This window comes from Malus sylvestris, chromosome 9 (genome assembly GCF_916048215.2).
Source record: "Malus sylvestris chromosome 9, drMalSylv7.2, whole genome shotgun sequence".
Classification (NCBI taxonomy): domain Eukaryota; kingdom Viridiplantae; phylum Streptophyta; class Magnoliopsida; order Rosales; family Rosaceae; genus Malus; species Malus sylvestris.
The window spans coordinates 20,348,793-20,372,629 of NC_062268.1; the positions used below are offsets into that span (position 1 = coordinate 20,348,793).

A 23,837-nucleotide genomic window follows, 5' to 3' on the forward strand; every position below is an offset into this window, starting at 1 on the left:
GAACCAGATTGTAGTAAAAATTAGAAAAACGAGTTACCAAGTGAAAAGAAGACCGCATAGCGCAGTGGATTAGCGCGTTTGACTTCGGATCAAAAGGTCGCGGGTTTGCCTCCCACCAATACTTCATTTGTAGATATTCTTAATTTTTTGTTTCACGGAAATAGCAGCTGCATGTTCAGTTTATTCACCACCCACTTTATTCTCACATGGTTCAATTTGTGGATGTAATTATTTCCATTGGATTTTAATTCCGTATCTCCACAATCACAATGCAGCAGAAACAGTTTGTAAATTTTCTGGGGTTTGAGGCATTGAGCTGCCTGGTCTAAGCATAAATGTAGGACCTTAATAGAACGGACAATCGGAGACATGAGTGAATTAGACTACAACTCTTTTTCTGAGTGTGCTGTGCAGTCACTGACTGACTGCATGAAGAATTTGAATTGGTGCCGGAGTACTGATACATTTATTTCCAACAATGTCAAATTAGGAAATACGAAAAGAAACAATCGTGCATTGGATGAGTAGGGTTGTGTAGGGATTTTCAAGTTAAACACGGATAATCCAAGAACCTCGTCCTCAAGTACAATCTATTCATACAGATACTCAAGTAGAGATGCAGAAACTTGTAAGAACATATTGAATATTGAATCTTCTATAAATCCACTGAACTCCACGATCGATACTATACACTGAACATGTGTGTACAAGGGAATCACATTTGGACTCAAGATCTGTGTTACATACAAATCATTTTCACTACTCCCTCAATGTCCTACTTGTATAATGCATTTGATATCGGCGAAAATTTTTGAAGTCCAAGAGGAAGAGAGCCAAAGAACAATTGGCTTCAAAGGATGATGGTATAGGAAGACTCAAAATAATCGGAAAAGAAGATTACCGCAATTAAAATAGTTGACTATCTTTACTCGGCAACCTTTTTCCTCCTACCACCACGTCTTGGAGTAACAGTGACAAGCTCTTCAGCCTCTTCCGGTGGTTGCTAATTATTTACAAGGTCTTTTGACGAATTATAATTAATATATAATTAATTGATAATTAAAGCACATCCAAAGCCCAACTCCAAGGGTGAGCCTAATTTTATTCTCCAAGATCCATCACTCCAATCACTTTCTATAAGGGACAAAACCTTATAAAGTAAGGAAACCTTGTGGTGGTGAGCAATGTGGGACAATGAAATTCTACTCAAAATTTCCAACAATTTGTCTTTTTCAGAAGTTCTTTTGCTGCAGAAAGCTCACCAGCAACCGCATCACCACTTAACATAGCCTCATCAAGGGTCCTCTGTAGTGATTCCCTAACTCCAGTAAACTCGGCCCGAACCCTAGAGATCTCAGCTTTAAGTTTCGTGTACAAAGTTTTTGAGTATTGTAATTGATTTTCCATATTGGAAGCTTAACTTCTTGATTTTGCAAGAGCTTCCTGAGTGCTCTAGAGTTCATGTTTCAAATTCGTTTCAATTTTCAGTTCTCTATCCAGAAGTTCCTTCAAGTTTTCATTCTCTCGGGTCAAATCAGCAATTAATTCTTTGTTTCTACTTGTGTCACTCAGAGCAAGTTCAAGCTTTTCCTTTAGCTGTTGAAATTTCTCTTCCCTTTCTCCCAAAAGCTTAGCATCCAAATCCGCCTTTCTACAGGAGGATGTTTTCAGATTATTGTATTCCTCCTGAATAGATGAAACTCCCTCTTCGAATCATCTAATTCAGAAGTTAAAGAACTAACTGTTGCATTCAGTTCATCGAGAGGGGAATTCTTCAATTCTAATTCCTTTTGATTTTTTAAGAGTTCATCTTTCAACATTTGACTATCTGAAAGTGCATTGGTTAGTTCATCCATCCTTTGATTGTAGGTAACTTTCAAGTCCCTCAACTCCAAATCTTTTTCGGCAAGGAATAGCCAAGACTTCAGACATTGTTTTCTTTATCCTTGATTTCTAAATTGAGCAAATCAATCATCCCCTGTAGGACTTCAATTGAGTTTTGCTTTTCCTTCAAATTCTCTTCAAGTACTACCTTTTCTTCTCCGGCCTTTGAAGGGTTGGTTTTAATACTGTCAATTTGAATTTTAAGCTCCTCAATCAATTTCTTTTCACCATTTAACTCCTTTCCTAAGCTTGCAATTGTACTTTTTGCCAAACTCAGTTCGCTTGTTAAAGAATTTTGCTCTTCCTTTGCCTTTGCAAGTTGCTTACTCCATTCTTCCTGTTCACCTAGTAACTGAGATTCATAGCTCTTCCCCAATGAAACAATAGAAGATTCCTTTTCTTTTAGCTTGGTCTTCATCTATGCATTTTTAACCAAAGTAAATGTGGGTTAAATCAAACAAAGTATCTAAAAGTATTTTTATGAACAGAACCCAAAAGTAAATGTGTGTAAAAGGGAATCACATTCGGACTCAAGATCTGTGTTACATAAAAATCATTTTAACTAGTCCCTCAGCGTCCTACTTGTATAATGCATTTGATATAGGGGAAAATTTTTGAAGTCCAAGAGGAAGAGAGTCGAAGAACAACTGGCTTCAAAGGATGATGGTATAGGAAGACTCAAAATAATCAGGAAAAGAAGATTACCGCAATTAAAATAGTTCACCATCTTTACTCGGCAGCCTTTTTCCTCCTACCACCATGTCTTGGAGTAACAGTGATAGATGTAGAGCCAAAAATAATCACAAGGCAACACGTGGATTTTTTGACAAAAGAGGACAAAATTACCCTCAAGGCGCACTGTATTTCCTACGCGCGAGCAGTGGACAATCATTGGTCAATCAAGCCAAGAGTGCCGAAAATAGGTAACAAATCCAAAGTTATTTCATCCATCCTTATCCTATATTGTCCACAAGGTAATTATTTCATAACCTTCAAAACATACCTTATAAATTGTGTTAATTGGCCAATTAATGGATTAATTACCTAATTAATCCATTAATTGCCAAATAAATCACCCATTACACTAAAAAATTACCCAAAAGGCCGGCCACTCTCTCTCTCAAGAGGGCCGGCCATGCTCTATATATTGAACCCCATTTTCTCTAAAAAGCTAAGTACACACTCTTGCAAAACTCCAAAAACTCTTTAAACACTTTTCTTTCTAAATTCTAACTTTGGCATCAGAGGTTCTTCGGCTAAAGCCCCCCCATTCATCGTGGGCGCGTGAGGCTTTTGGCCTTAACTAAAGGTGTTAATTGTTTTGTAGGTGCAATTTTGTCCAAGATCAAGGAGGAAGAAATTTGCATCCACAAAATGGTGCTTTGATTGAGAGAAGAGTCACACACTCGTAGAAGACTCCCGCATCAAAAGGTTTTTCTATTTTCTTGTCCATTTGTAGATTTTTTGTGCATTCTTATTATTAGAAATTTTTATTTGCAAATATTCTTTGATAAAACGTAAAAGAGAAATACAATGGCTAGAATTTTAAAAAATTCCACAAGTGAAAATACCAATATTCAAGAAATGGGACCACGACAATCCACGAGGCTAAATGTGATCATAGGAGCGGCACCATCGCTACGAGGCTCCACCATGGCAACCACCGCGGTGGCCACCACGGTCACCACTACCCGTGGTGAGGTCTATGGCACCGCTACCACTGCCCGAGCCGTGCCATCCAAGGCTCAAGACACCAAGGTGATGGCCCAAGCCATGTTACTTCAAGCCCAACGCGAACTTAACGCGTTGCCAAGCCAAGCCAAAGCCTTGCACCCGTGTGCATCACACTCTGAGCAACATGTTTCCATCGAGCAGCCCACTCTCGTGGCCCAGCCTGCTCCCGCCTAGCAGCCCACTCTCATGGCCAGCCTGCTCTCTCTGAGCAGCCCACTTTTGTGGCCTTCCAAGCAGCCTAAATTGATCCAAGATTAGTTCAACTATCCCGGCTCCAAATTTCCAGATTGACGATCCAACCAGGAGCATTTTCACCATATTTTTCTGCAGATTTGGCATTTCCCAACTCAAATCTCGCGCCTGGAGTCTACCACACTTCCACTGCTCAAGAAGATGCATTCCTTCCAAGCTATTCCAACCCAAATGAAGAACAACACTTGTCTCGACAAGTCATAGAGTTTACGAACGCCCTCGCACAGTAGACGGCCTTGGTGAACCAACTCTTGCAGCGCACCGAGATGCAACGTGTCCCACACGAGGTGTCCCGAAGTAGGACAAGGGCAGACAAAGAACCTTTGCAGCAGCGTCTCGGCAAGCAGCCACTTGACCAGCCACTAACCAAGCGTTCAGGCAGTGTACACTCCCGATTGGGCCTCCAAGATAGCATATACTTCCGTCTTAGAACGCGAATGAGCGTGCAATTTCGACTAGGCCCACAGACGAGCATACATTCACAGTTGGGGTCATACTCCAATAGTCAACATGAGCAACTTTCCAGGAGAAGTGTTCATTCGCGGCTAAGCCCGCAAGGAGAATTCTCCACCTCACAACGGAGTAGGTAGCACGACGAATTGAGAGAAGCAGTCACTCAATCCGGCTCAAGTTTAACCGGCAGTCTGCGAAGAACTCGCTTGCCTACTAGGAACGCGCTACACGCATCATATTCGTGGCATAGACGAGCCAACATATGGAAAAGTAGCCTAAACCAACAAGTCACAGTTGGGGGCAGTCGAAAGCTCCATTACCTCAACAAAGGCAAATTCAGGAAAAAGTAGAGAGACTCTTGACCAAGCAATTGCGTAATTTCCAATGCAACAAGATCATCGACGAGGCACTACGACGGAAAATGACCAACATAAGCAGGTTACTTTTCACCGACGAGATCGACCAGGCAGAGCCTTCACGCGAGTTCAGCATGCCACATTTCACATCTTTCAAAGGGGATGAAGACCCGGAGAGACACTGAAAGCACTACCGAAGCACAATGATCCTCTATCGAAACAACGATGATCTCATGTGCAAGATATTCGCCACCACTCTACAATGTGAAGCGCAAGATTGGTTCTACACCCTGCCGCCACAATCCATTTGGAATTTCGATGAATTTTCTTTGGTTTTCACCAAAGAATTTTCATCCTATCGCTCAATAAAAAAAGAAGTCTGACCATTTGTTCCACGTCAGGAAGAACCCAAAGAAGTCGTTTTGCAACTATGTGAGGAGGTTCAAAGCAGAGAAGGCAAGGATAGTCGGATGCAACGACTCAATAGCTATAACAACCTTCCAAAAAGGACTTCTAGCAGACCACCTGCTATTCGGAAAATTGATCATGAAAGAAGATTTAACTCTGGCAGACTTTTTCGCTCTGGCAGAGAAGCATGCACTTTGGGACAAGGCTCGCCAATACACATTCAAGGACTTGAAGAAGTACCTGACATCACCTCCCTACTATCCAAACTGGAAGCAGTGGTGGACTTATTCGTATGTTTGACGGTATCTAAAGTAGCATTAAGCCCTACCATCATGCGAGAAGAGCTGGGGGCCCGACTACCTGTATTCTACAGTTCAAAAGCTCTCCTCGATGTTATTAAAAATTCAAAAGCTAACTTTGACGATAGTTGTTGTAACCTGGAAGCTCAAGTTTTACCTTCAAACGCATGCAGTCATCCTTATGACGCAGTATTTCGCCCAATCCAGACACGCAACGATAAAGGCGTAAGACCTTGGCGAATGCAAAGTTTTTTTATGAACTCAACAACTCGACCCAAAAGACACGCTAAGGGCAGACGAACATTGGAAGGACACACTTGAAAGCAAGTTTTGTCTTTGTCGCCCCAAAAGATTCTACATAGAGCAACATGTACCAGCAGTTCAACACCACTTCCTACTACGTGTCACACAGTCCCAGCCGACCTTTGCTTTATAATTCAACTCTAAAATGGTCCAATACCAGCAATTGAGCATCCCTTGCTGCATGTAATATGGCCCTAGCTCCATGGCTCCCTACCACGCATTCATGACGCAACAGAGCGGCCCAACGACGCCCCGAAGGTAGCAGAACGTGCCCTAGGTGCGCCTGCTCCACCCAATGGAGACTTTTGGTATTTGCATGTCCACAGCGCATCCAATTACAAAGGTTCAAGAGCAGGCGTAGTCCTTGTCATCCAGACAATTTGATGTCTAGGTTTCAAAGTATCCAACAACGAAGCAGAATACGATACCCTATTAGCAGGCTTCCGAATGGCAAAAGACTTGGCAGTGAAAAAGCTCACAATTCATTCTGATTCCCAGCTAATCACTAGCAAGACTGCTTTGGTTTTAATAATGTCAATTTGAATTTTAAGCTCCTCAATCAATTTCTTTTCACCATGTAACTCTTTTCCTAAGCTTGCAATTGTACTTTTTGCCAAACTTAGTTCGCTTGTTAAAGAATTTTGCTCTTTGTTTGCCTTTGTAAGTTGCTTGCTCCATTCTTCCTGTTCACCTAGTAACTTAGATTCATAGCTCTTCCCCAATGAAAAGAAGCTTCCTTTTCTTTCAGCTTGGTTTTCATCTGTGCATTTTCAACCAAAGTAAATGTGGGTTAAATCAAACAAAGCATCTAAAAGTATTTTTACGAACAGAACCCAAAAGTAAAGGAGTATGATCTTTCGAGCTCAGAGACTCATACATTAACGGGATGCATTTCTATAAAATAGAGAAACCAGGAAAGCAAAAGGGACCACCAGAGTGAGGATCGTTTTCAAGGAAGCATTTAAGAACACAAAATTGGGAAACAAGTTAAAACACGCATTACATTTTTTTGTACATTTTAAAGTTCCTTTTCAAAGAGACTAGACTCTCGTTAGCATCTATGGTATGTCTGTGTTGTCTCAGCATGTAAAGAAAAGCTTTTTCTATGGTATTGAATAGAGACTTACAGATTCGACTATGGCATCAGTGACTTTCTTTTCTGACCAAGTCAATACATAGAGCGCACCAAGGACACCATAACTAAAAATACCAATGCCATTCAGGAGAGACAAAACGGGATTTGGTGCTGCATTTGTTTAAGGTGCTTCTTGTTCAATGAATAACTCACTTTAGAAAATTAAGCCTTATAACAAATAATTAACAAAATAAAAAGGAAAGATATTAAATATAGATTTTTTTAGGGAGTCTAGTAGACATTCGTAACTTCGTACCTCTGTGTTTTTACTCCGCACTGGTGTCTTTAGCTCACTTTCTTCTGAAAAAAAAAAAGGGAAATAAAGGAACTAATGCATAAACCGCATGAAATGAGATGGAAAATTGTTACAAAAGATAATAATTTATAGTAACACCAGTCCATGTTAAGAAAAGAACTAAAAATGCAGCGCATTGTAAGAATCTTTGTAAAAAGAATATATAAAGAGCAGGTTTAGTAAATACCTTAAACTACCTTTGAAATATTATTGCCTAATTAATAGGATCCGCACATATATCCTAACTTTGCGCATTTAAAGGATATGAACTATGTTTTGTGAAACCCATTAGGCCTAAGCCCAGGAACCAAGCCCAAACCCAGACTCGAATCTGGCCCAACCTAGTTGGATCCCAATATCCCAGGTCGCTTGTGGGCCTGCGCGTGGGTGCTCATGGGTGCCTTCCTTGGTCAGCTCGTGGAGCACTCGTGCCTCTATTGGAGGTACTGTGCTCCGCCACCGTCCACGGTGGTGTCGACGACTTTTCTGGTGACCTAAAATGGCGCGTGAGGACCTGTACGGCAGGGCATGGGGGTACCTGAGGTCTCTCACATGTTTTTCGACGTCCTGAATCTGTTTATGATGTTCTTTTCTTGAAATTCAATCGTTTGAGTATAGTTTTATTAATTGGACCCTTTATGTGCTTAGGTGTATTTATTGCAGCGTTTCAGTCTTCGCTAGTTGCATGACTTTTCGACGACGAATTATCTATAAGTGGACCCCTTCCAAAATGCATAATTTTACTATTAGAAATGCATACATGAAAAGTATGACTTAATGGTTACGTTTTGATGTGAAAATATATAAGCACACAAATTAAAACCCTCTTTTGACAATTGTAGTATATGTATAAGTAGGGATCGTTCTGGACCGAGGATTACGAGAGATTGCTAATCTATGCTAAACTAACTTTAAAACACAAAACTAGGCTTAAAAATACTTAACTAGACTCAAAGAATGGAAAACTAGACTCTAATACACTAAAACAAGTCAAATGACTCAAACAGCACAAAACAAGCTAATTAGACTCAAACTAGACACTAGGAGTAAATTTGGACGAAAATTGGTTTTACTTTGACTCAAAACACTTAAAAACACAAACGAAAACAATTTCTAACTAATATGACTCAACAAAGTAAAGGGGGATTTGGTTTTGACGAATTTAAAGCAAAAACAAATAACTAAAGACTTAGAACAGATTGTAAACGAATTTGAGAAATAAGATGGTTGATGGATTAGCTAGAGGTCCATTCTTCACACATGACACTCTTGTACATGAATCGATTTCCAATTGCTTTTCAATAAATTATGAAGCTCAACACCCTAGATTAACCGTGATGCACTAATTAACCCTCAGATTTTCCTTTACTCATTGAATTGGATGAATGCATGCGACAACCCAAATCATTCTCCAAAAGTCCCCTATATGAATGCATAATAGAGATACAATCAAAGATCTTTACGTTCCATGAAAATCATAAGTGTTGACAAGATATTCGTAACTGTGAATGCATGATACGTTGGCCAAGAATTCAATTAACGCAATTGTGAGTAGCAACCTTTACAACTCATGAATATAAATTTGTAACGATTAGGTGAAACTCATTTATATTCTAGCATCAAATTCATGCATGAAAACTAAGTATGCACCCCTAATTAACATACAAGAATCAGTTTGGAAGAAAACAGTTAATTAAATTGCATTCACAACTTATCAAATCACAATTGGAAGAAATCAATTCATATCTTAAGGATGTTCATGGCTTCGAATCTCCCCCTAGCTAAATAGGGGTTTAGCCACTCATGTTCACAGCAAAACGAAAGAAAAAAAAAATAAACATTGTAAACATAGAATGAATTACACCTAGAATGCTCCAACAATCAAGCTCAAACATCCAAAAGGCCTCCCTTCTTTCTTCTTGCTGCGGCACAAAGGTGGATGAAGTGTATGAGATGAGTTTTGTGATCAGGAATATGTTTTTGGTTGAATAGGGCTACGGCAAGGATGTATGGTGGCGGAGAATGATGTAGAATGGTGAATTGTTGCGACTGAGAGGTGTTTCTAAATGGTAGAAGGGTGTGCGTCGAATTTTGGCTGAAAAACTTATATTTATAGGCTGGGTTTTCACAAATCCTGATGGGAAAAAGCTAGGGTTTTGTAGAAAAAGGCTTGGCCCAATCCAAGGTGGAAAAGAACTAGGGTTTGTGGCAGATTTTTAGGCTTCTAGAAAGAGAATAGGCACCACTTTTTTAGGCTTCTAGAAAGAACATGTTTTGTGGTAGAAATTGGGACTTCTAGAAGGGTTTGGGGCGTCACCTTTCTAGGGCTTCTTGAAAGGTGGGTGCGGCATGTGTTTAAGGGAAGATATCAGCCTTCTAGAAGGGTTTTAGGTGCCTTTGCAGCTGACTATTCATCTTCCAAGTCTTGAATTGATTTCTCCATCTCTTTAGCACGTTCCTAGCTTTACTTGATCTTCAAAAATGTCCATTCCTTGTGCCCCACATGCATGCAATCCATTCCGGCCCATAATTGCTCTAAAATGCTTCAAAATGCACTTTCTTGCCAACTTTGCCAATTAAATCTACAAACAAACGAAAATAGCTTAAATCACTATAATAAACACAAACCAACTATGAAAATGTAAGAAAACAAACTAACTAAGTCGCATAAATATGCTCATATCACGTTTTATGAAATGTTTATGATTAAATTGGTTTTACGCTTTATGATATTTCATGATTTATCGAATTTACGTTCTTTGTGGTATATATGATGGATGATTATATACTATGAAGATGATTTAAGATATGATGTTTGAGCTACTAAGCTCTGTTGAGATATATATACTTATATTCTGGAAAGATTATGTTCAATGATTTTTATGTTTATCTAGTGGTCACTATGTTATGCCCATAGGCGTATGATCTGCCTACGGGCGACTGATCTGCCTACGGGCGACTGACCTGCCTTCGGGCGATACTCATACATTTGCATTTGCATATCAAGCTTATTTTTCTAGATTCCTTTTGTGTAGTGCAGTTGTCTAGTAAAAAATTTCGTCTGTTATCCAGTTGTCTAGGCATACAAATTAAGACAGCCCACATAGGCCATCTAACACTTTTTTCCCAAAAATGGATTTTCAGCCCTAGGTATTTCTATATTGATTTTACACATGACACGTGACTTTTCATCCCCTCTCTTTGTCTGACACTCAGCCATCTTTATAAAGTCATTCTAGGGCTCATTTGCTGTTGGGAATTTGAGATTGGAAAACTTTTTTAGAGTTTTATTTTCATCTCTACCTCAGATCTCCTAGGAGCATCAAGCATATTTTATGTGCAATGTTCTTCATTGAATATTTCTAAACCTATCTTTGAATTGCTTGCTTAAATTCATTTTATATGCTCTTTTGTTTTGGCTAGGAGTTTTACACTTTTAGAAAAAAGTTGATTTTAGTTTTGAGCTACCTCTTATGTTTTTACTTGAAAACCCTAGCTACAAAATCACACTCATGCGCTAAATACCCACATCATTGCATATTAGGGTAGCATTGTTTTTGTGATTTTGATTTTTGTTTTAGGTCAATTTTTCCAAGTTTCAAATCTGTGAACTAACCTATTTTGGATTCTCATCAATTTCATTTTTAAAGTGTTTGATTGGTGAACTGACTAGACATCGAATCCAGATTTGCATATCTTTGTCATATCATCATATGCATAGTTTGTGTGTTGGTTTTAGTGCCACAAGGTGAAGAGTTCAGGAAGAGCTATCATCTTGTGAAGACTGAAGACAACACTATTTTGATTTCATAAGGTGAAGAGCTCAGGAGGAGCTGCCACTTCGTGAAGACCGAAGGAATCTATCTCGCTTAAAGAAAGGTTGCACAAAGGTAAAATTGGTCCGTAGATAGGGATCTAGGAATTGAGCTTGTGTGGTCTTTGTACGAACCTTTGTTTACACTAGTGAATGCAACTACTAAAGTGCAGTGGACGGTTGTAATATTTTGTGTATGTCTGTAAAAAAAAAAAAAAGCTTTCAAACTTTTATGTTTAAATTGTACAAATTAAACATTTCATCTATAAACCTTTTCCAACCTCTATGTTCTCAATAATGTTAATGTTTTGTGATACCATTTTTGCATCTTTCAAACACAGTATTTAATACAGTTTTCAAACCTCTGGCAATGCGCGTGTGACCCATTCTAATATATATTAAATGACATGAACGAAATTAAAACTTGAGCAATGAAGTTTCCATAATGCTGGCTCTTGACACCCTTGAGTTTTATTTCCAACTCTCATCTATGTTGATTTTCACTCATAGAGATGATAGGGAGAACCAAGTAGGCAAGAGATACTTGTCTGCTCTCCACTTTTCTGCTGATTTGTATTCTTCGTTGTGGTCGTTCTAAATTCACATCAAGCCATTATAAAGGATGGGGTAGCCTGCACATGAGAAGGGGGCCTTGTATTCAATTAAACATTAATGATCTAAGTTAGTTAGAGTGCTTTACTATATATGTTCAGGTGAGGGGGCTTTGTGCATCCATCTTGGATTCAACTACAAAACTGATGTCTAATCTTGTATAAGTATGTGCATACATCACACTTCCCACAACAGATACATAAAGTATACTCTGCCTCTCTCTCACTCTCTCATTTTGCAAGTCCAAAAGATCTTTCTAGAAGAACAAGTCTCTCACCGAACGCCTCTAGCACCATTTGACCTCACACGCTATAAAACCTAACACCAATTCCTAACATTAAAAAATAAATTCAATTCAATTTAATTAAATCATAAGAAGCATAGATTTGAGGAATGAATTTCTGTATATATTCATCAAACAAGAATTACAACTTTATACAAAGACTACCATGATACTATCATATTTTATTGCCTATAAATAAGGCTAATTAACAACTAAACAAGAAAGTAAATATCAATACACGATATTGAATAATTAATCTGAGATTCCTTCCTTACATTCCCCCTCAAGTTAGAGTGTATGTTAATGGCAGTCAACTTGTTGAGCAACATTTCAAACTATGTCGAACTCAATGGTTTGGTGAATATGTCAGCTTGCTGATCACCTATCTGTATGTAGGTTGTACGTATCATTCCTCTTTGAACCTTCTCTCGCACTAGGTGACAATCAATCTCTATGTGCTTTGTTCGTTCATGAAAAACAGGATTTGAAGCAATGTGTATGGAGGCTTGATTGTCGCAAAACAATGAAACCGGTTGTTGATGATTTACTTCCAAATCCTTTAAGACATTTCTCAGCCATGTAATCTCACAATATGTAGTGGCCATATAACAGTATTCGGCTTCTACGCTAGAGCGATATACAGTGGTTTGCTTATTAGTTTTCCACGAAATTGGTGCTTGGCCAAGTAAAACACAATAACCCGTTATCCATTGTCTAGTATCTTTGCATCTAGCCTAATCAGCATCACAAAATGCTCGTAACTGTAATGATCTTGTGGAAGGAAAGAAATTACCTTGCCCAAGTGCCTGTTTAATGTATTTTAGTACTTTGTGTGTGGCATCAAGATGTGGTTGCTAAGGATTCTCCATGAACTAACTTAACACATGCATGGCATTGGCCAAGTCTGGTATTGTGATTGTCAAATATATCAATCTACCCACAAGTCTTCTATATAAGGAAGGATCGTCCAATAACCATCCTTCCATTTGTGTGAGGGCCAAATTTTGGTCTAAGGGAAACCGGGAAGGTTTCACGCTTAAAAACCCAACATCATCCAATATCTTTTGCGCATATTTGTGTTGACATAGAGTGATTCCATGCTTTGATCGTGCAACTTCTATCCCCAAGAAATACTTGAGCACCCCCAGGTCTTTCAGTTTAAAATGGTGAGAGAGAAACTGTTTAGTCTTTTCAATTTCATGTAAATCGTTCCTTGCCAATATTACGTCGTCAACATAGACCAGTAAAGCAGTGAATATACCTTGACGACTTCAAACGAACAATGAGTAATCAGACAAAGATTGTTCAAACCCAGTAACCTTAAGAGCATTGGATAATTTGATGAACCATTGCCTCGAAGCTTGCTATAAACCGTAAAGAAATTTGTGCAACTTGCATACTCGAGTCTCCCTCTTTCATTCGAAACCAGGAGGCAAAGTCATGTAAACATCCTCTTCCAAGTCACCATTTAAAAAAACATTGTTCACGTCTAGTTGATAAAGGTGTTAACCTTGCAAGGCTGCAACACTGAGGAGGACATAGACTGTGGTCAACTTAGCCACGGGAGCAAAAGTGTCATGGTAATCAACCCCCTCGATTTAACTGTACCCATTTGCAACAAGACGTGCCTTGTATCGTTCGATTGTCCCATCGGGTTTGAGCTTCACCTTATAAACTCACTTGCATCCAATGGGGCCTTTATGAGGAGGGAAAGGCATGAACGTCCATGTGTTATTTGCATGGAGGGCAGCAAGCTCATGTTGCATGGCAGCATGCCAATGTGGATCTTGGACAGCCTAGGAAAAGCTAGTAGGTTCCTTAAAGAGGGTGAGATTAACAGTATATGCTTTATATGTGGGTAAGAGATGATCATAGGATAAATGAGTAGCGAGGGGATGAGAGGTACCTGACTTAACCACGTTCGTTGAAGATGCGGGAGCAGTCTTTGAAGGGAGATAGGCCTTGACGTGAAAGTCATGCAAAAAGGATAAGGGTTTTATGGGTCGGGTATCGCGGCGGGGTGGGGGTAGGGTAAGTGTAGGCGAGGGTGCTGTGGGATCTGGAGGTAAAGGCATGGAGGTGGGGTGGTGGTATCATCTAAGAGAGGATTGGAAAGTGAAGGTAGGGAAGACATGGGAGATGAGGTATGAGTAGCATCTGAAGGTGAAGGGATCATTGGAGGAAGAGAGAGGTTGAGACGATGCAAAGAAATGATCCATGTCAAAGTGGAGCAAGGAGGCAGGAGGGTGAGGTGGAGTGGTAAAGGCAGCGGAATTGTCTAAGTGTTGATAAGGGAATTGGTCTTCGAAGAAAATGACGCCCCTGGAGACAAACACTTTTTGAAGATGAAGATCAAATAGTTTATAACCTTTTTGACCATAAAGATACCCTAGAAAAATACAATGACGCGCACGGGGATCAAACTTGGAAGGTTTTTGTGCATGAGTGGATGCAAAACAAACACAACCAAAGACCCGTATGTGTGAGTATTTGGGTGGTTTTTGAAACAACTTTTCATATGGTGTTTGCCCATGAAGAATGGGTGTTGGTGTGCGATTAATAGATATGCCGAAGCAAGGATTGCGTCCCCCAAAAATTGTTTAGGTAAATGAGCTTGGAAAAGCAATGCTTGAGCAACATTAAGCAAATGTCTATGCTTGCGTTCAATGAAACCATTTTGTTGTGGTGTGTTGACACAACTAGTTTGATGGATGATTCCTTCTAAGGCATAAAACGTGTCAAGTTTAAACTCGGGACCATTATCACTACGAACCATTTTGACTTTAGTGTTGAATTGTGTTTCAACCATATGAATGAATTGGGTGAGAAGCCCCTTGGTGTCAGACTTATGTTTCAGCAAATTGATCCATGTGCACCTAGTATGATCATCAACAATGGTAAGGAAGTACTTGGCACCGAAAAGAGAAGACACTTGGTAACCACCCCAAATGTCAACATGTATCAATTCAAAACATGATGTGGTAGACATGGAACTTAAAGAAAAAGGAAACCTTGTTTGTTTAGCCAAAGGGAAAATTAAACATTGACTTATGCCACAAGTTTTATTGGAGACAAAAGGAAGTAACATGGTAACTTTATGAGATGGGTGTCCTAGGCGTTGATGCCAAAAGCTGGAATGAGTGGTTTAGACGGCATTGCATGTTCATTTCTTTGGTGGATCAAGATAGTAGAGTCCCTCCCATTCAATTCCCATCCCAATCATCTTCCCCAAGAATAAGTCCTGTATAACACAAAAATGGTTTAAGAAAATCATAATGGAGAGGGAATCATAGGTTAATTTGCTAATAGAGATTAAATTTAACTTAAAAAGTGGAACACAAAGGACGTTGTCAAGAATAAGGTTAGGAGAAAAAATAACTTGGCCAACATGAGTGACTGTGGCAATGGATCCATTGAGTAACTCAACGGTGTGATTTTTAATGGGCCTTGAGGACGTAAAGGAGTCGGGACTGCAAACTATGTGATCTGTAGCACCACTATCCAAGATCCAAACATTTTTCTTGCCATGATGTATAAATGAAAAAGCTTTACCTGAAAGGTCTTCGTGATGTGAGGAATTACCAGCGTGATTGGCAAAAGATGATATGTTCTTATTCAACATTTGGAGGATTTGTTTGCAATCTTTTTCAGATAATGGAAAATTGGACATCACCTCCTTGTTGGTCACGACAACTTGATTTCCCTTGGAAGAACGACTTGGTTCGATTTTTGTGGCTGATTTTCTTTTGCGGCAATACTCATATGAATGGCCTTTCCACCTGCAGAAAGTCCATTTAAGATGGGTACGACAGTTCTTTGTGCTGTGGTTCGTCTTGTTGCACTTTCCACATCGTAGACCACCTTCTTCGGATTCATTCTCTCAACCAGCACCCTTCACAACGAACACAATAGCTTTTGGTTGGGCAATGCTCTTTCCTTTTCAAACTTCGGTTTGCCTCTCATGGCAAAGGACAAGTGAATAAGCCTTGTTTATAGTGGGCAAAGGCTCAAGAAGAAGAGTATTGCTGCGAATGGTAGAGTAAGATTCGATCAAACCCATGAGAAACTTCATCGTCTTCTAGGTTTCAATGTAGGAGGTGATCTCTTTCTTCGTGTCACAGCCACAAGTCGGGATAGAACAAAGCACGTCTCGTTCATCCCAAAGGCTTTTCAGTTTGGTGAAATACGAACTTACCGTCATATTGCCTTGTATGTAGTCGTGAATCTCGTTTTCTATGTGAAATAATTGGACAATGTTCACATGATAAAACCTTTCTTGCAGGTTAAGCCACATCTGCCGTGCATCCTTGCAGTGCATGACGCTTCCAGAGATTTCCTTTGACATGGAACCAAGCAACCACATTTTCACCAAGTTGTTGCATCGATTCCATTGTTGTAATTCTTCAAAGTGTTCTTCACTTGGCTTCTTGATCGCTCCATCAACAAGCCCTAATTTGTTTTTGACCGTCAAGGCTATGGTCATGGATTGAGCCCATGTACCTTAGTTATCTTCCACAATAGGCTATGGCACAAGTATTGCACCAAGTTGATTCGAGTGGTGGAGGTAAAGTGGGTGATTGGGATTTTCCCACTTTTGATGCGAAGTCATGCCTAAAGAGATTGACTTGTCTGGTTTGTCGCCCATGGCTATGTTTGCTAGGGTTTGTGTTTGTTTCTTTGTTTTTTATTTTCCCAGATATCGTTCACTCTGATACCATCATAAGAAGCTTAGATTTAAGGAATGAATTTCCGTATATATTCATTAAAAAAGAATTACAACTTTATACAAAAACCACCATGATACTATCCGATTCTATTGCCTACAAATAAGGCTAATTAACAACTAAACAAGAAAGTAAATATCAATACACGATATTGACTAATTAATCTAAGATTTCTTCCTACAATAAAAAATATATAACATGCGAAAGTTATACAAACGAAAAAAAAAAAAAAGGAATTTTAACGCAAAACTTCTAGTACCGTTTACTTTAACGAAAAACCTCATTTTTATACTAAAAAGTCAATCATAATACAATTCACTTTATCATTTATTTGGTCCTTATCGTTAAATTTTTTTTCAAAACTTTTTCATTAGTATTCTTAAAAAAAAAAAAAAAAAAAACTCATTAAGTTGAGCATCTCTTCTTCTTCTCCCCTCTCTCTCTCTCTCTCGCAACCTTTTCTGTTTCTCCACAAAAGCGTTCCCGCAGAGGCTTCGAGAAACCCTACGGAAGCTCTTTGTCTCGCAACCTCCTCTGTTTCTCCACAAAAGCGTTCCCGCAGAGGCTTCGAGAAACCCTACCGAAGCTCTCTCTCTCTCTCTCTCCTCCCTCTCGCTCCTCGCGTCCTCAGACTCTCTGTGGATCTCCCTCGAGGTACGGTACACTCCCTAAAACCCTAGACTTTGCATCGAATCAGATCTCTATGTAAAAATGTTGTTAGATCTGATGTAGATTTTACTGTTTCCCGATTTGGACATTTTACTCTGGGTTTAGCCTCCGTGGGGTTTTAAGTGTTGAACTACCTCACCTTCTGCTTCGATTCAATTTTTTGCTTAAATCTTTTGGGGTGTCTATATTTGGGATTGAGCTAGATTCGGTGAATATATGATTACATTAGTTTGAGCAGATTCTGGTAATTAGATAATCATGGGGTATACAGACTGCTTGGGTGATTAGCGTTGGTTGGAATTTGCAATTAGGATCGGTTATTTTTAATTTTTTTAAACATTATTGTTTTGTATGTTATGTAATTTGAATGGGGACAGGGGTTTTTGTCCAAGATTTGCGGAGGTGTAATTTGTGGTCTTATTTTTCTGTTTCCTTTAGCTACTGTATTATTTATTTCTGATACTGTAATCACCTTGAGGACGGTGAAGATATTCATTGTCCGATTTTTGGTTGTTTCTATGATTGAATGGTAGTTTCCCTTGTGCTTTGTTTGAACTGGTGTTATTTATTTGGAATTGAGTTTCAGTTGTTTAGTGTATGTGGGTTCTTGCTTGATTTGGAATTTCAGTTTCAGTTGTTTAGTGAATGTGGATTCTTACATGATTTGGAATTTTAGTTTCGGTTGTTTACTAAATTTGGGTCTTAGTTATTTTCCAGACTTAAAATTCTGCAAGGATGAGTGTGGTGGGGTTTGATTTTGGTAATGAGAGCGGCATTGTGGCCGTAGCCAGGCAGAGGGGTATTGACGTTGTGCTCAATGATGAGTCCAAACGTGAAACTCCGGCCCTTGTTTGTTTCGGTGAGAAGCAGCGGTTCATTGGGACAGCTGGGGCTGCTTCCGCATTGATGAACCCCAAGAACACAATTTCCCAGATTAAACGCTTGATTGGTAAGCAATTCTCTGATCCTGTGTTGCAGAGGGATATCAAGTCCTTGCCTTTTGCTGTTTCTGAAGGGCCTGATGGATATCCATTGATTCATGCCCGTTATTTGGGAGAAGCAAAGACATTTACACCTACCCAAGTTCTTGGAATGCTGTTTTCTGATCTGAAAATCATAGCCGAGAAGAATCTCAATGCAGCTGTTGTCGATTGCTGTATTGGGATTCCAGTGTATTTTACTGATCTCCAACGAAGAGCTGTTATGGATGCAGCAAAAATTGCTGGATTGAACCCTCTTCGCTTGTTCCATGAAACTACAGCAACTGCTTTGGCTTATGGTATTTACAAGACGGATTTACCAGAAAATGACCAATTGAATGTTGCCTTTGTTGATGTTGGGCATGCTAGCATGCAAGTTTGCATTGCTGGTTTCAAGAAAGGGCAGCTGAAAATATTGGCTCATTCCTTTGACCAGTCTTTGGGAGGTAGGGACTTTGATGAAGTACTGTTCCACCACTTTGCAGCAAAATTCAAGGAAGAGTACAAAATTGATGTTTTACAGAATGCAAGGGCTTGCCTTCGCCTTCGTACCGCTTGTGAGAAGTTGAAGAAGATGCTTAGTGCAAATCCTGTGGTACCTTTGAATATAGAGTGTTTAATGGAAGAGAAGGATGTTAGGGGAATTATTAAGCGGGATGAATTTGAGCTGATTAGTATTCCTATTTTGGAACGTGTGAAGGGACCTTTGGAGAAGGCCCTTCTTGATGCACAGCTTTCAATAGAGGACATTCACACAGTTGAGGTTGTCGGTTCAGGCTCTCGTGTTCCTGCTATAATCAAGATATTGACAGATTTCTTCAAAAAGGAGCCTAGGCGAACTATGAATGCAAGTGAGTGCGTTGCCAGGGGTTGTGCTTTGCAATGTGCAATTCTTAGTCCAACATTCAAAGTTAGAGAGTTTCAGGTGAGTTTAACTCTTGCTTTGTCTGTGAATTTGTTTCCATTAGTTGAATCAATCTGTATATTGTCTGACCTGCTGGCTTTTGCAAAAAATTATGTTTTGTTATTAACTAATGCTATCCCATTTAATATGAAGGTTAATGAGAGCTTCCCATTTTCAATTTCCTTGTCCTGGAAAGGTTCTGGTCCAGACGCTCAGAACGGAGCAGCTGAGAACAACCAAAATACCCTTGTTTTCCCCAAGGGAAATCCTATCCCAAGTATCAAGGCCCTTACATTTTTCAGATCGGGTACTTTTTCAGTTGATGTGCAGTATGCTGATGATAGTGATTTGCAGGCACATGCAAAAATCAGCACATATACGGTGAGTGGCAGATTGAATATTGGATCTTAAACTTTTGCGCTCTAATTTCTCTCAACGCTATTAGGTCATCTGCCAGATATTTCCTAACATTCTACTACACTATACATGTGCAGATTGGTCCTTTCCAGTCTGTTAAAAGTGAGCGAGCAAAACTAAAGGTCAAAGCTCGCCTAAATCTGCATGGGATTGTGTCTGTAGACTCAGCAACTGTAAGATTGTTAAAAGCATTTTGTGCTTCAAGATGTCTTTGGTTGATTATCTTTCTAATTCTATTTGTTTTTCTTCACATGCTGTAGCTTTTGGAAGAAGAAGAAATTGAGGTTCCTGTCACAAAAGAGCAAACAAAGGAGGCTGCTAAGATGGAGACTGATGAGGCACCCAGTGATGTGGCTCCCCCAAGTACCAAAGAGACTGATGTGAGCATGCAAGATGCTAAGGACACTGCTGATGCTCCAGGTGCTGAAAATGTTGTTCCCGAGTCCGGGGAAAAGCCTGTGCAAATGGAAACTGATGCGAAGGTCAGTTTTCATGATTCATGTGTTTTTTCCATTTGTTATATTCCTGGACCGCAACATTTTTTTTTGGGGGGGGGGGGGGGCAAATAGTGTTTAGCTACTCAATTTGAGTCAGCTATATGTGGGACTAGGGAAATGAATGACTTATGCCTAACTTTCTACGCTTTGCTTTGATATAGTCCACTTGTGCTAAGCTTTTCCGTGATCATTCTTTTCATGTTCAATCACGTTAACTACAGGGAAGCGTTGTCAAAAGTCATCATAATCTTTAACTCATATAATCTACATTTAATGTCACCACAGAGAAGATAAGGGATGATGGACAGTACTAAGTGTTGTTTAAAAATTCAGTTTTGGAATGGTCAAATGCTATCAGTGGTTTTATTTGGTTCTATTTGTGGGTTCTGTGCTCTTAATGTCTTGGTTTTTGCAATGCAGGCTGATGCTAAAAAGATAAAGGTAAGGAAAACAAACATTCCTGTGACAGAGCTAGTTTATGGAGGGATGCCACCAAATGAAGTGCAGAAGGCAATTGAGAAGGAGTTTGAAATGGCCTTACAAGACCGTGTTATGGAAGAAACAAAAGACAAGAAAAATGCTGTAGAGGCATACGTCTATGACATGAGAAACAAGGTAGTTTGCTTGTATGTTCGTGACACATTTTCCTTTTTATTTTGCCATTTTTTTTTTTCTAAATTTCTCTTTTGTATTGCCAGCTCAATGACAAGTATCATGAATTTGTCACTGAATCTGAGAGGGAAACGTTTATTGCTAGACTTCAGGAGGTGGAGGACTGGCTGTATGAAGATGGTGAAGACGAAACCAAAGGAGTTTACATTGCCAAACTTGAGGAGCTGAAGAAGGTGAGGATTTTCTTCTTTTTAATGTGTTTTGGTGCGAAGTTCTCTATTTTCTCTTGTCCAACTTGATGTCGTTGGTTTTGATTCTTTTGAGCATTGGTGAATTTTTCAAATTCCAGCAAGGTGACCCCATTGAAGATCGAGTCAAGGAGCATGCGGAGAGGGGAACAGTGATTGATCAACTTGCTTACTGTGTCAATAGTTACAGAGAAGCTGCAGCATCAAATGATGCAAAATTTGAACACATTGATCTGGCCGATAAACAGAAGGTAAGGGACTCGATGAGCTGTCTTCCCCTTCCCCAGTCTCCACCTTTTCAACTCACAATATTCTTTTCGTGTTGTTTAGGTATTGAACGAGTGTGTTGAAGCTGAGGCCTGGTTAAGAGAGAAAAAGCAGCAACAGGATCTGCTCCCCAAATATGCCAACCCAGTACTCTTATCAGCTGATGTGAGACGGAAGGCTGAAGCAGTTGACAGGTACTATTTCTTGCATTGATAAATTTGTTTAGTTGACGAACTGGTTGTCTTAGACAACAAGAACCTATTTGCTTATTCATAAAGTCTTTTGGAAGCCTTTGAGATATCTGACAGTGGTAACCTTTTCTTATATCCACTTTTGTTGACAGGTTCTGCAGACCGATAATGACGAAACCCAAACCAGCACCAGCCAAGCCAGCTGCTCCTGAAACTCCACCAACCCCACCTCCTCAGGGAAGTGAGCAACCTCAGGGCGGAGATGCAGATGCCAATCCCGGTCCCATGGAGAATCCTGCTGATGGCGACAATGAGGCCCCACAGGCTACTACAGAACCAATGGAAACCGACAAGCCAGAAGCTCCACAAGGTTCTGCGTAGTTCTGTAGAGTATCCGCCTTTCTATGGTTCTTATAGCGTTTCGGTTGTTCTTATGGTCAGGATTTGATTCGTTAGCATAATACACTTTCATTTTGAGCCTTAAAACACGGTTTGGACGGAGAGGGAGAGGCCCGTGGTGTGCTAAATGGATGATATACCTGTAGGTGTAAAGCCTTTTATCTGCTTGTGGTCTGTCAGTTTTTAATTATTGGTACAATCGGTCTCTAGAATTCCGGATTTTTTTAAGAGAAATTTTACCCTCGGGGTCTCTTTCCCCCCTTATGATGGGATGGAGACCGATACGTTTTCATTCTAATCTTGTTTTACATATGTCATTGATACTCTTTCTTCCTGTATCTTTGAACTTATCTCCAAAATTGCTCGATTTTGTTCTACGAATTTTGCATTGATGCTCTTGAGGACAGGCTTTGAATTTTATAGTAGCATTTTGTTGTTATACAAATATATGCGTCAAGGTTCTTCGTCGATGCAACATTCAGTGCGCTTTCATTGTCGCCCGGTGGAAGTGTGGGTTTAGGTCTGAGACTGGCTTTTCGATTTCCGTTCTCACCGGCAAAGATGATTTTTGTAGTACTGAGTGGCGAGATGAGAATTGTAACAGGAACTTCGAAGATGGAGCACGCGGTGGATGCTAGTAAAACTACATTTTGTATCTGAATTATCTTTCTAATAGAGATAAGATCCACCGTTACAAGTAGGTTTAATCAGAAGTTGGTGATTACGCTGCTATAATAGGGACAGGGCTACCTATAGAGCGGGAACGATCATTAAGAGACTAAACTGTTACAACGGTAGATGGTGGTTGTATTAACAACTATTATAAGGGATGGTTGTAAAAATAGTGGTTGAGATGTAGGGATGGTGGAGGTGGTAGCGGTCATGTAGAGGATAATGGGTGAATTTGGTGATGGTGCGAGATGGTGACAGTGGTGGTGGCTACAATGGTGAGACGATGGAAGTGGTGATGACCATGGTGGTGGGGCTATGGCAGTAGATAATACGAGGGGTGGTGATGGTGGTGGCGGATATGGTGGCCATGCTGAGATGGTGGATATGGTGGTGGCAGGCTATGGTGGCTAGGGGGATGGCAGTGGAGGATATGGTAGTATGACAACGGTGGTGGGAGGTGGTGGTGTCAAATATGGTGGTCCAAAGGGTGGTGATGGTGAGATGGTGGATAATATAGTGGTGGTGGTAGTTAGGGCTGGCATTTTGAACCCGACCCGACCCGTTAAAACTAGTATTTGGGTGAGTGCTTAACGGGTTGGGTTGTTAACGGGCCAACCCGTTAGTCACCCGTTAAGTAACGGATCATTTTGGGTCAACCCGCGAAACCCGTTAGCACCCGTTAACACCAGTTAAGAAGGACTTTTGTGTAATTTTATAGTTGGAATAGAAAACTTAGCTCTCTGTGTTCTCTCACGTTTGAACCCGACTGAGTGGCGCCGTTCTCTCCCTCATCTTCTTCCTCAAAGTTGGCTGCCGTTCACTAAGTTCTGCCACCCTCTCTCCGGTAAGTTAGAAGAATGGGTTCCGATTTTTCTACATTTCTCAATAATTCATCGTTTTAGTTTCTGGGTATCCTTAGTTTGTCAGGTTTGATGAATGGGTTCCGATTGTTTATCGGTTTCTCCTGCTTTGGTTCTTGGTTTCGTAGATTTTGTAGATTTCGTACTTTTTATTAGAATTTCGTAGCTTTTAAATATGGATGTGGGAAAGTTGATTTATTTTTCTCTGATTCTTAAATTTCCATCACAGTACGAGTTGGATTTCGTTAATCGTTAAGACTATTACAAAAATGTATAAGGGGTGAGTAAGGAGATATGGTTTCTGGAGCAGCGATAGTAGGGAGAGATGGTGGAAAGCTAGGAAGCAGGTTGGAAGTGATGACATTGACGAGTGAAATGATTGAGATCAGCTAAACTAAAACTAAAAGCAACTGTATACGAGTTCTTTACAGGATTTCCCATTTGTGTTGAGTCCACAAATCAGAATATTGTTAATGGGTGTTAACGGGTGAAACGGGTGACTTATTAGGCTTAACGGGGTTAGGTTCGGGTGACTCGTTAGCTTAACGGGTTGGGTTCGGGTGACCCGT

General features: G+C 40.0%; 2 protein-coding genes and 1 pseudogene across 4 annotated transcripts in view; 2 read left to right on the top strand and 1 right to left on the bottom strand.

Annotated features, from left to right (window-relative positions):
* The window catches only part of LOC126634032 (heat shock 70 kDa protein 15-like), a 50,332-nt gene extending 28,219 nt beyond the window's left edge, over positions 1-22,113 (top strand). The window contains exon 11 of the mRNA XM_050304520.1: positions 21,708-22,113. Within this exon, the coding sequence (XP_050160477.1) occupies positions 21,708-21,718 (11 nt within the window). The 3' untranslated portion in view covers positions 21,719-22,113. The remainder of the gene's footprint in view (positions 1-21,707) is intronic.
* Positions 926-13,903, bottom strand: LOC126582485 (MAR-binding filament-like protein 1-1; annotated as a pseudogene).
* On the top strand, positions 16,977-22,113 carry LOC126634033 (heat shock 70 kDa protein 15-like). 3 transcript variants are annotated; one of them, XM_050304522.1, is made up of 10 exons: positions 16,977-17,215; positions 17,938-19,126; positions 19,259-19,486; positions 19,600-19,695; positions 19,783-20,004; positions 20,440-20,634; positions 20,718-20,864; positions 20,981-21,130; positions 21,210-21,340; positions 21,490-22,113. In XM_050304522.1, exons 2-10 carry the CDS (start codon positions 17,957-17,959, stop codon positions 21,716-21,718), a joined length of 2,568 nt encoding a protein of 855 aa, XP_050160479.1. In that variant the 5' UTR covers positions 16,977-17,215; positions 17,938-17,956; the 3' UTR covers positions 21,719-22,113. The 3 variants fall into 3 exon arrangements, with proteins under 3 accessions (XP_050160479.1, XP_050160478.1, XP_050160480.1); XM_050304521.1 differs by having other exon boundaries at positions 16,977-17,206; positions 17,928-19,126; XM_050304523.1 differs by having other exon boundaries at positions 17,168-17,206; positions 17,939-19,126.
* Positions 22,114-23,837: the final 1,724 nt, after the last annotated feature.